Source organism: Furipterus horrens, unplaced genomic scaffold (assembly GCF_987537825.1).
Source record: "Furipterus horrens unplaced genomic scaffold, mFurHor1.1.pri manual_scaffold_12, whole genome shotgun sequence".
Taxonomy (NCBI): Eukaryota; Metazoa; Chordata; class Mammalia; order Chiroptera; family Furipteridae; genus Furipterus; species Furipterus horrens.
In genome coordinates this window covers 42,811,735-42,824,615 of record NW_028327182.1, presented here as the reverse complement: position 1 = coordinate 42,824,615, position 12,881 = coordinate 42,811,735, and the positions used below count along the sequence as shown (strand labels likewise).

Sequence of the window (12,881 nt, the reverse complement as noted above, 5' to 3'; positions counted from 1 at the left end):
CACCTTACATTTTAGGTGAAATGTCACCTTCTCAGAGAAGCTATCTTCTCTGACCACTTTATATTTAATTTGGGCCCTAATATAAGTGTCAAGAGAGCAGGAATTTTATGTATATTGTTTACCACTGTTTTCCTAGTGTAGTGCCTGCGATGTGTAGGCACCCAAATGTGCTAAATAACTGTTACCATAATCCTTGCAACAACTATGAGTTGGGTATGTGCATTTTCTAACAAGGAAGCTGAGGCTAAAGAAATGTAATTTGCTCAAGGTTATACAGTTTAGAAGAGATAAGTCTCTGGGTTCAGTGCATTAGGGCTATCTTCTGGAGGAGGGGGTAGAATTGGGTGTATATGATACAATTAAAGTTTTGGTAGCTGATTTTGAAGAAGCTTACCATGCGTAACTTCATTGAGAGCATAGCTGGTTAGCATAACGTGCATTGGTACTAGTTCTGCCTGATTATATGGTTTTTCTTCAGCAGGGTTAGGCAAAAACAGAAAATGGAATCAAATTGAGCTAAAGACCTTCAAACTTTTGGTCAGTCTGAGCAAGACTGCTTTTGCTTTTCACCTTAACACCATTTACCTTATTGGGTACCATTTTATTTTTTATTGAATTTATTGGAATGATGTTGGATTTTAAAAGAGCTTAAAACTTTAAAAATTTGGAAATCTGTTTCTAAGAGATTGAAGTCTTAAACAATCTTACTGCCTTGAAAAGGAGTTTTTCCTCTATTCTGTGTTACCAGGTACTTCCTTCATGGTTACCTTAGTAAACATTTCAGCATAATTGTATTTTATAGTTCAGTTTTTTTTATTTTTTATTTTTGAGAACTGTGAATTGCTTGACTGTAACATTTTATCTGAGTAATTATAACTTCGGACATATTTACAATATGTTTACAGTTGGTCTCCATTGAATAATAGCTTTGTGTCACTGATTCAGATGTTGGCACTGAAGTTGTTGCCTTTTCAGATATCTCCCATTAGTCCCTTTGTACTCTAGCAGCCAGCAGCTGTTGCCACAGAAACAGTAGAACTTGGAGAACATGCCACAAATTAGGTGTAGTTTAATAACAGCCACAACTTGTTATTTTATCTTCACTTTTTCTGAATTTATTATATATTACTTATTCAAAATAATGTACACAGATTCATTCCTTCATTTCCTATTGGTGATAAGACTGTGCCAGAGGCAGGATTCAAATCCAGGTCTGTCTGATTCCAAACTAGATTTTAACCACTAAATAGTAGTGCCTCTTGGTAATGTTTCTTTACTATAAGTGTTTTTTCACATACCATCTGACATTTGTATTATATTTTCTAATACTTTGAAATTCCTATGTTGAATAATACTATCTTACACTAAACTTGCAATTTTGAAAAGGGCTGAGATAGCTTCTTACCTACCTAATCAGATAATGTCTGCAAACCAAGTTTCTATCCTCTCCTCAGCAAAACACATATACTATGGGTCCAAAAGAAGAGCATTCTAGTGAGAGGTAGCAGCAGGTGCAGAGTCCTGCTGTTGTGTGAAGAGCAAGGAGACCATTGGGCTAGAGCAAATGGAATAGTAAGAGATGATATCAGAGATAGCAGAGAGTCATATCAAGAAGGGTTTTTTTTTTTAGGTCATTGGAAGGACTTGGGTTTTTGCTCTGGGTCAACTGGAAAGATATTGGAGAGTTTTGAGCAGAGACATAGCAACAAGATACAATTTTCATTACTGCTTGGATCAGGACAGTAAGGGATGAGATGGTAAAAAGTGGTTTGGATTTTAGGTATATGATTGCCAAGTATAGTATTCATTGCTTTATGAGCATCATCACACTATTAGGTTAAAGCAAAATCAAAGTGTGGCTATCGAAATAATTTTACCTTTTAAGAAGACTACCAGCCCTAGTCGGTGTGGCTTGGTTGGTTGGAGCATCATCCCATAAACTGGAAGGTCACGGGTTCGATTCTTGGTCAGGACACATGCCTAGGTTGTGGGTTCGGTCCCTAGTTCAGGGCGCATATGGGAGGCAACCAATCGATGTCTCTCCCTTTCTCCCTATTCCTCCTCCTCCCCCTCTTTCTGAAGTCAATGAGCATGACCTTGGGTGAGGAACAACAGGGTAATAATAGAGACTACTAAATCCCTAGGGTGTGTGATTAGTAGGTAGAGAATCAAATTGTTCCTGTTTGCCTCCATTTGTCCTTGGCCTCACTAATTGCGCTATCTTTTCTTCCATCGTTATTGTTCCAGCTGCCATTTACATACTGTGAATGGTCAGACTGGCAAAAAGTTTAATCCCTTCAATGTTAACTCTTAATTGGTAGTATGAGGTATTATATCTGGGTTTTCAACGGAATGCTATAATTTGTTAGGATTGTCTGCCATTGACAAAAGATAGGATAGGGCCAACTAAACTTGATTATGTGTTTATTGATTCTGTTAACCTTCCTGAACTCTAGATTTAGCTTCCAGGATTTAAAAAAATTTTTTATTGGACAGCTTCACATTTTCTAGGCATCTCAAATTCTGCATGATTTTTGAATCTTTTACAAATTAGAAGGAGGAAATCTGTGGTGGTCAGTGCATAATCAACTAAACTCTTCAGAACAAATGAGGTGATAATTGCCATTTATGGAGTTCCTACTGTAGGCCAGGAACTGCTAAGTGCTTTATATAGATATTACATTAGATTGTGGGCTTTTGTGGGTAGGGAAAGAAAAGGGCAGATATTGATCCTCTTGCAAAGTAAAGCTCCTAGCTTGTTTTCCTGATATCTTTGCTCCCAATAGCTTATGACAATTGTTTATTTGATTAAAAATCATGTTTAATTAGAGTTCAATGACTTAAAAAACATTTACTTATACTCTACATGTTTGTATTTGTAGGAGCTGACTAAGGCTTTGGAAGAGAAACCAGATGATGCTCAAAATTACTGTCAAAGAGCTTATTGTCACATCCTTCTTGGGAATTATTGTGGTAACTTTTCTTACAAAATATATTTAAGTATTATAAATTTTGCCCAAGGTACAATGACTCAAATAAAATAGAGATTATGTTTGAGGATTTTTAAATTGGTCTTTCATACAAGGTGTGAAGTAGCTGGAATGTAAAACAGTAATAAATATGATGCTATTCTGTTGACAAATGAGATCTGTATAAATTCCCCACCACTGAAGGAGGGACACCCATAAAATTTAAACAAGTGTTACTCAATATAATGTTTGTCACATTCCAGCTACTTCACACCTTGTATGAAAGACCAGTTTAAAAATCCTCAACATAAGATCTCATTTGCCAACAGAATAGCATCATATTTACTGTTTTACCGAGTATTTAAATGAAGTGCTCTTATTTGCATTTTTTATAAGGAATGTATTTCTCCATTACTTGTGTTAACTTTATTCTGGATAGAAAATCTGGGTAGGGAAAAATTAAATACCTTGAGTCAAATTGCATAAATGATGTTAATGAGAAAATGAGGTGAACTTCGTGACACAGAGTTTTATTTATTGCTTAAAGATCTCCAAAAAGGAAGTTAAATATTAGGCTCATAAAATAGGAGGGTAATATTTATTGAATCATATCTTGGATTAGCTTTTTCTAATTTGAAACCACTTGTTTTTTTACCAATTTAAAAACCTAAGACTGATTCAAATTTTATGTGTAATATTTGTTAAGATCCGTGAAAAACTGACTAAGCCCCCCCTTTTTTTTCATATATAGATGCTATTGCTGATGCAAAGAAATCTCTTGAACTTAATCCAAATAATTCCACTGCTATGCTGAGAAAAGGGTATGCAATAATTATTCTTCCTGTTGAGTCTGGACAATAGATAGGTGTTTAGTTTGTTGAAATTAATGGTAAGCTTTATTTTTATATATAAATACTAAATTCTGTATTTATACATTCTCTAACTGAGGTAGGATTCAATTTTAAATATAACTTATGCTGCTACCATTGTATTAACTTCAGTTATGTGATAGGATATGTATAGTCAGTGTATTTTAAAATAGTGATGATTGAAGTAACTTCAAGGAATAGCTGGAACCGATGGATTTCAAATCTATTTGTTCTTCATTTGGAATTTACTCTCCTTGACTAGAGGACATCTATTTCTCAACCAAGCTGGACAGGCTACATTTAATACTGTGAATATTCTGTATCTGTGTATTTTGTATCCCTGCTTATTTCTCTTAAGGGTGACTTTTCTTTAAGAAATTTCTTTAATTCTTAATATATAACTATACTTGGGAATGAGCAAGTGTATGCAATTAAAATCAAGAAATTCCTTCTGAAATGAGTTCAAAAATTTGATAGTAATTGGAATTATACTAAATGTTATGTATTTTAGGAAATCTCTTGGCTTATTAATATATACTTAGGTACTTTTAACAATAGCGAATACTAGGACATTTAAATTAGGAAGAAGTCTTTTTCATGATTTCATGTATGTGTGATATTTGTTTTTAATATGTTCATACAGGATATGTGAATACCATAAAAAAAACTATGCTGCTGCTCTAGAAACTTTTACAGAAGGACAGAAATTAGATAGTAAGTATTGGAATTATATGTTAATAAATTAGTTACTATTTCTCTTGTGTCATAAATAGAACCATAGCTGAATTCTGTTAATGTAATCTCAAGTTAATTATAGAAACCCAATACATTTTTTCTCCCTTTTCTTTTAAAAGATTTTATTTATCTTTAGAAAGAGGGGAAGGGAGAGAGAAAGGGAGGGAGAGAAACATCAGTGTGTGGTTGCCTCTTGCACACCCCCAGCCGGGGACCTGGCCCACAACCCAGGCATGTGCCATGACTAGGAATTGAACTGGTGAACCTTTGGTTCGCAGGCCAGCACTCAGTCCAATGAACCGCACTATCCAGGGCTTTTACTCCTTTTTTAATGTTATTTTTGTGTTGATTGCAGAATTTGAATTTACCTAAATACTGATTAAATTGGCCTTTCTTTAGTATTTAAATCACAGATAAACATTACCATTAGAAGCAAAAGACAGTGTTCTCCCTATACTTAGTCTGGTTTTATTTTTTTCTAATAGACAAGTGAAGGTTTAATTTGCTCTGATGTTCAGAAGTCTATTTTAAGTTTTATTCAGATTACTTATATAGGAAATCTTACAACAAAGATTTTTATTAAGAAATGAAGTGTTAGTTAGATTGTGATAGGGTACAAAAGAAACATGGAGCTTCAAGAGTATTGTGAGTTTTTAATGTCATTTCCTTGAGAGAAATACAGGTTTTCCCTGCCATCTGAAAGTAGATCGATCATCCCTATGATGTATATGCAAAAAATTTTGAGTATTCTTAGACTCCAAAAATAACCTACAAAATAACACATAAAACCTAAAATAACACTAGTAAAAGCAAGAATGATATGATAAATAAAGCCTGTATAAAGAAAAAATAATGTTAGTACCACGTAGTTTCACTTATTACAAAGACTGACTGATTCCTCCTGAAGTATAAGATAACAGAACACCATGCTTTGTACACCCATTAATCCACTCAAGCAAAGACTTCATTTTATCTTACTGGATGGCAGCTAAAAGACCACTTCATTATTAGCAGAACTAATAGTCACTTCAGCAGCTTTCAAGTTTCTTTCTCTCTACATGTAAATAGTACAAATGGTGGATGCAGGCAGGTTCAATGTACACAGAATACCTATATTTTGTTCATCACAATCAGAATCCTTAATTACATCCGATTTTACATTAAGTGCACAAATACTCTTATAAGCTCTCTTAGGGTTTTCTAATGTCTTATTATACATCTTACTAACATATATACAAAATCGAGATAAAGCACAGATGCTCACAGACACAGTTCAAAGCCATAGCAGGTCGATGCTGAGATGCCCATTATAGTTCTTGGAGAAGGAGCTTGGTGGAGCCACTCTCACTGCTGTGGATGTTTACTGCTCCTATGATGGTTGTCTGGTTAAAATTAATTTTTTAAAATTAAAATTCTACAGGATGAACAACTAAATATTAAGCCTATTGGTATACTTATAAGTATAACATTAAGGTTGCTGTAAGCTCTTTAAGGATGGTATTTTTGTCCGTTTAATTCACTGCTGAATCCTCAGTGCCTAGAACAGTGTTTGGAACATAATAGGTATTCAGTAAGGATTCGTTGAATAAATATGTTAGATTGTGCAGATGAGTGATTTTACAGTTTGTTCCTCATAGGTGCAGATACTGATTTTATTGTCTGGATTAAAAGATGTCAAGAAGCTCAGAATGGTAAGTATGTGGGGTTCCTATTGTCTTTCAATTTAAAAAGAAGTAAATGTTTGACATTTTTTGATTTAAACAAATCTGTTTTAACTTTATAATTTATAAGTAGTACATGTTCCCTTAGATAGGGATTTCCAAAGGTATTCTTTTTAAAAAACTTATTTTTATTTTTTAATAGCTTTACAGTATTCCCTCACTTATTGTGCGTATTACGTTCCAGACCCCTCTGCAAAGTAGGAACCTTACATTTATTCTACACTTTTAAACCTACATAACTTTTAATGACATATGTATACAGTACCGCAAAATCCTGCGATATAGCGAAAAATCTGCGATAAATAATTAAATATATTTTTAAATATCCCATGATACAGTGAGGCCGCAATAAGTGAACCGCGATATAGCAAAGGACTACTGTTGAAATAGAATTCACATACCATGCAGCTCACTCATTTAAAGTGTAAAGTTAAATAGTTTTTAGTATATTCACCAAATTGTGGGACCATCAAAAAAATTGTGCAACCATCACCATAAACATTTCATCACCCTTAGAAGAAACCCCATAACCTTTAGCAGTCCTCCTTGTCCGTTCCCTTTCAAACCCCATACCTCCAGTCTTAAGCAACCACTAATCTATTTGGTGTTGCTACGGATTTGCCAATTCTGGACATTTCATATAAATGGAATTATACAGTATGTGGTCTTTAGTGATTGCCTTTTTCCACTTAGCATAATGTTTTCAAGGTTCAGGTTTCAGTGGCTGCTTGAGCTACCCCAGTGTTCAACTTAAAATAGCTGTAACCTGTGAAGTGCCAGACCCTTCTTTCTTTGGTGATGGGTTGTATCCTCCTGGGATGTCACACACATCCCGCACAACCTGGGGATGGTTTCTTTCTTTTATTTAATATATTTTATTGATTATGCTATTACAGTTGTCCTAGTTAGTCCTGCTTTGCCCCCCTGCACTCAGTACCCCCATTCCCTCTGGCAATGCCCCTCGCCACCTTAGTTCATGTCCATGGGTCATGCATATAAGTTTTTTTCCTATACTTTTAACATCTCCCTGTCTATTCTGTACCTACCAATTATACTTCTTAATCCCTGTATCTTTCCCCTATTCTCCTCCTTTTCCCTCCCAACTGATAACTCTCTGAATGATCTCCATATCTGTGATTCTGTTCTGTTCTGCTTGTTTGCTTGGTTTGTTTTTTAGATTCAGTTGTTGATCATTGTGAATTTATTGCATTTTAATATTCGTAGTTTTGATCTTTTTCTTAAATAAGTCCCTTTAACATTTCCTATAACAATGGCTTGGTGATGAACTCCTTTAGCATTACCTTGTCTGGGAAGCACTTTATCTGCCCTTCCATTGTAAATGATAGCTTTACTGGATAGAGTGATCTTGGTTGTGGGTCCTTTTCATCACATTGAATACTTCTTGCCAGTCCCTTCTTTCCTGAAAAGTTCCTTTTGAGAAATCAGCTGGTAGTCTTATAGGCTCCCCTTTGTAGGTAATACTCTGCTTTTAACTCTTGCTGCTTTTAAGATTCTTTATCTTTCACCTTTGGCATCTTAATTATGATGTGTCTTGGTGTGGTTCTATTTTTTTTTAAGTATATTTTATTGATTATATTGTTAAAGTAGTTCCAATTTTTTTTCCCTTTGCTCCCCTCCATCCAGTACCCCCCTTCCCTCCAGCAATCCCAACCTCCTTAGTTCAGGTCCATGGGTTGTGCATATAAATCCACTGGAAACAGCTTGGGTGAGCCCAAAAGTTGTGTGATATAGGGCCTCAGGGAATCACTAGGGCAGGGCAAACAGGGTGAGCCAGGTTTATGGAGTCTCAAATATGTCACCTGCCTGCTGGCTCTGCATGGGGAAGATCTCAGAAAAGAAACTGTGTCCTCTGTCAGCGCTTTTGTCAGGGAGAATGCTGCCCTTCAGCTCTCACACTGAGACCTTATAATTCAGTTCCTCTGTATGCGCCTAGTGCCTTTTAAGCAGCTGCCCCAACACTGGGGTTCAGAGGGAGTATGAGTAAATCTGTGTGTGGGCCCTTTAAGAGGAACTTTCTGGATCCCCAAAGCCCTGTGTCTCCCTCACCCAGAAGTTATGGGGACTTCTCTTCTTGGTGTGTGTCTGGGACCCCTCACTCTCAGGGCGCACCTCTGCAGCTGATACATGCCTCCTGATTTTTATAGGCCACATGTGGGTGTGGGGCCAGCCTATTCCACGTCTGCCTTTCCCGTCAGTCTCATTGTAGCTTCTAATTCCCTAGTTGTAGGGCTCATGTAGCCAAATTTCAGGTGGTTCTGAGTTATGGTTGTTTCTGTAGTTTAGTTGTAATTTTGATGTGGTTGTAGGAGCAGGTGAGTACTGTATTTACCTGTGCTGCCATCTTGACCAGAAATTTTCCAAAGGTATTCTGATATTTGCATAGTTTGCTATTTTGAAAGGGATGTGTGGATGAATTTGTTTTGTAGTGGTATCACTGATAAGTAATTACTAAGGAATTTAAAGTGGTTCCAGATGTAACATTTAAACACTTTTTAAAATTTGGGGTATATGGGGAATTGGTTTGATTAATCAGTATGTGTGTGCCGGAGAAATCATGTATGCAGCTTTGCCTATAAATGTACTGTTACCTGAAAATTTTCTTTTTTTGTTTTTTAATAGAGTCACAATCCAATGTGGTAAGTCCAAAGTTTTTATCCTTCTTGTTTTTACTTAATTGTATTATTACCCTGCATATCTGAGATGCAATTCAGAATGATCTTTCTCTCAGTTAAATATTAAGCAATACCATTTGAAATACTTGTTCTTTTAGTAACTGAAATAACATTGTGAAATAGGTATAGAAGTTTATAGTCATGAAAATTATTGGGTTCTTTTAATGCATTTTTAGTATGGTCAGGATGATGTTTTCTCTGTTGAAAAACATAGCACTTAATTAGAACAATTGCTACCTTGGAGGTACTTGCAGGGCTTATTATGGTATGCTAAAACAAAAAGATTAAAATTTGGAAATGTTTACCGCCGTCTTAGTTCTATGTTAATTTGTACATGAAAATTTTCAAGTTTTTTTCCATTATAAAAATTATGGTGGAGAGGAAAATTGTTCAATTTTTGTTTTAACCAACTTAGGTTTATGTGTAAGACACATAGTTAAATTATGGCCAACAGTTTTTAGCAGTGATCATCTGCATATTTAGTCAAGAAATAAGATGACGAGGTCAGGAGATAGGTGTGTAGTCCTAATTCTCTGCATGGACAATTACTTAACTTTTTTGAATTTTTTAATTTTATTTTTTTAATCTCTAAAAGAAGATAACACACTTGTCTTCTAGAATGACATTATGACATTGAGCAAATCACTTATCCTCTGAGCTTTCTTCATGTTTATACTGGGCCTAATATAGCTAATCTGCTTCACCATGTTGTTGTGAACATCAGGCTAGTTATGTGCATATGTAGTGATGAGGGTTTTGAATATCACCAGAAGTGAGCCCGAGCTGGCTCTCCATATCACCAGAAGTGAGCCCGAGCTGGCTCTCCATAAATCTCCAGGCTTGTTCATATTCCTAGGGATAATGAGTTATGGGATGGATTGGAGAAGGTGCTTAAAAGTTAGTTTCCTTCACCAGTTAGTATTTTTGCCCAGGTTTTAACAATATTTGGGATTGGGACTAGGCCTGAAAACAACACAATGGCACTGGAATAACAAAAACTGTTTAGTAACACAAACAGCTGTTTAGCCACAGTTCCTGTTATCACTGCTCTCTTTTAATCTTGTTTTTATCTTGGTACCAAGATGAACTGAAATAATCTGTTCTAGTTAGTACTTCCACTTGATATAATCTAGATTCAGGTGTTTCTCAAGAGTTATAACACTGGAGACTAAGTCTGAGATACATTCAGCTTTCTCAAGTGGTTTTACTTTCTTCTTCCAAACCCCATTTCTTCCCTTTTTATTTAGGGACAACTTAGAGGCAGCCTGTAACCCAGGACAAGTTATTTAGATCTACATAGTCTTAACTGGCACACATGTAGTTTAGGAAGGTGTGGACTGGTCAAGATTCACTTTGTTTCTTGATAGGCAATGTAGAATGTTTGTTGCAGAGAGGCCATAAATGGAGTAAGGAGTTACCAGGAAGGCACCATGTAAATGTTGCTTCGTATGTTTCAGAGCAGAGTTTGTTACCTGAAGGTTATACAGTATTATAAAAAATGGTTTTTAAATGTTACTGTTTTCAGTTTTGAGAGTTAACTCTCTCTTGGAATTGGACATTCTATATGTAAACTTTTTCATTCATACCTTTAGAAAGTTTAGTCTTTATGCTTTTTTTTAAAACCATATTTTATTGAATATGTTGTTAAAATAGTTCCAATTTTTCCCCTTTGCTCCCCTCCACCCAGTACCCCTCTTCCCCCAGCAATCCCACCCCCCTTAGTTCATGTCCATGGGTCATGCATATAAGTTCCTTGGCTTCACCTTTTCCTATATTATGATTTTTAATTAATTAATTTTTTATAATAAAAAATAACAATTCTCCCCTCTCAGACTTAAGACCCTTTATAATCTTATAAAGGACAATGGGCTAAGGTCTCGTGCTCCTCTAGCTGTTTCAAGCTGGACATGGTCATCATCCTACCTACCCTTGGGTCCAGAAATCCCTAATAGACTGGGGATGTGGAGGGGAGGGTGACCTTCCCACACGGGGAAGGATCTTGTAGACTCCAGGTCAGTTGGCTGTCCCTGGACCACGGCATGCTTGGTTTAACAGGCTGTCATTCTTGTTGTATTCTGGAGCAACAGATTTGGCGACAAGGTTAAAAGGCATCATTTGATCCATAACCACTAGATGACAAAAGGCAGGGATTAATTTTTCAATGTTCCACATTAGTGAAGAAAAAGGCTTCTTTGGAGGAAGGTGTGCAAGGCACGTCCCACCTGTTCAAAACCCTTTTGCCCACTATACTTAGTTTGGGCTGAGGGGAATATTTTAGGTTTCCCCTCTCTCAAACCTATGGGCCCTTTCTGTCCAAGTCATTAGGATTGAAAAGAGAAACCAGTTTTAAAGTGAAGCCCACAGACCACCCCATGCTTGACCAACCCAGCCACTTAGTTCACCCAAACCGTTGAGTCTCAGGAGGCAGCGAAGCAGACAGGATTAAGTGAGACCTATACGTGCAGACAATCACTGAGGTAATGGGATCATAGGTTTATGCCTTCTGGTTCAATTTTGCTCGTTTGTTTGTGCTGTTCATTAGTCTCCTGTAATAGGTGATAGCATATGGTATTTTTCTTTCATTGCCTGGCTTATTTTGCTAAGTATAATTCTCTCTTAATTCCATCCATGTTGTTGCAAATGGTAGAAGTTCCTTCTTCCTTTCTGCTGCATAGTATTCCATTGTGTAAATGTACCACAATTTTTGATCCACTCATCTAGAGATGGGCACTTAGGCTGTTTCCAGCACTTAGCTATTGTAAGTAGTGCTGCTATGAACATAGGGGTGCATAGGTCCTTTTGAATTGGTGTTTCAGGATTCTTCGGATATAATCCTAGCAATGGAATTGCTGATTCAAAGGTGGTTCCATTTTTAGTTTTATGAGGAAATTACATACTGTTTTCCATAGTGGCTGCACCATTCTGCATTCCCACCAACAGTGCACTAGGGTTCCCTTTTCTCTGTATCCTCGCCAGCACTTGTTATTTGTTGATTTTAGATGATGGACATTCTGACTGGTGTGAGGTGCTATCTCATTGTGGTTTTTATTTGCATCTCTCTGATGGCTAGTGATGTTGAGCACTTTTTCATATGCCTTTGGACCCTCTGTATGTCCTCTTTGGAGTCTTTATCCTTTCTTTATTTAAAAAGAAATATTTATTTTGAAATTGAAACTCATAAAATTATAAAATGCTGAGTATTCTAATTTTTTGTGAAGCCTAGTATTATTTAACAATTATGGATACCATGCTTTTTTTTGAAGGACGTTTTCATGTAATTATTCCATATCAAAGTTAACTATAACACTGGGTAAATAAATAATGCATATATTTTAATATGTAGTTGCTCAGCTAACTTGTAAAAATCTTTCCCTTTCAACTTGCCAAAACAGTCTGTATCCCAGAGGACTCATCAGTCAAAAATTAAGTAAGTATTTCTTTTTCATAATGCATAATAAATATGCCTGATGGAAAAAAAAAAAACAGAACAAAACTCTGTTGTTTAATAGTAAGCAAGTCCTTACCCTGTGATTTAAAATATTTCTTACTTAAAAAAATCATATTGTAACCTGGAAAAACTTTTTTTTAAAGATTTTATTTATTTATTGGAGCGAAGGAAAGGGAGGGAGAAAGAGAGAGAAACATGTGAAAGAAACATCTGTGAGCCCTGACTGCTGTGGCTCAGTGGATTGAGCATCATCCTGTGAGCCAAGTGTCACTGGTTCGATTCCCAGTCGGCACATTACTAGGTTGCACGTCAGGTCCCCAGTTGGGGGTGCAAGTGAGAGGCAACCACACAATGATGTTTCTCTTCCTCTCTTTCTCCTTTCCCCTCTCTCTAAAAATAAAATAAACAAAACAAAACAAAAAAAAAGAAACATCTGTGAGAGAAAC

General features: G+C 36.1%; 1 protein-coding gene across 1 annotated transcript in view; it reads left to right on the top strand.

Moving 5' to 3' along the window:
- Positions 1–12,881, top strand: part of SUGT1 (SGT1 assembly cochaperone of MIS12 kinetochore complex) — a 57,099-nt gene that overhangs the window by 2,203 nt on the left and 42,015 nt on the right. Inside the window, exons 3-8 of the mRNA XM_090258596.1 lie at positions 2,883–2,973; positions 3,721–3,790; positions 4,482–4,552; positions 6,211–6,272; positions 7,590–7,598; positions 12,380–12,414. Coding sequence (XP_090114722.1) covers positions 2,883–2,973; positions 3,721–3,790; positions 4,482–4,552; positions 6,211–6,272; positions 7,590–7,598; positions 12,380–12,414 — 338 coding nt within the window. The remainder of the gene's footprint in view (positions 1–2,882; positions 2,974–3,720; positions 3,791–4,481; positions 4,553–6,210; positions 6,273–7,589; positions 7,599–12,379; positions 12,415–12,881) is intronic.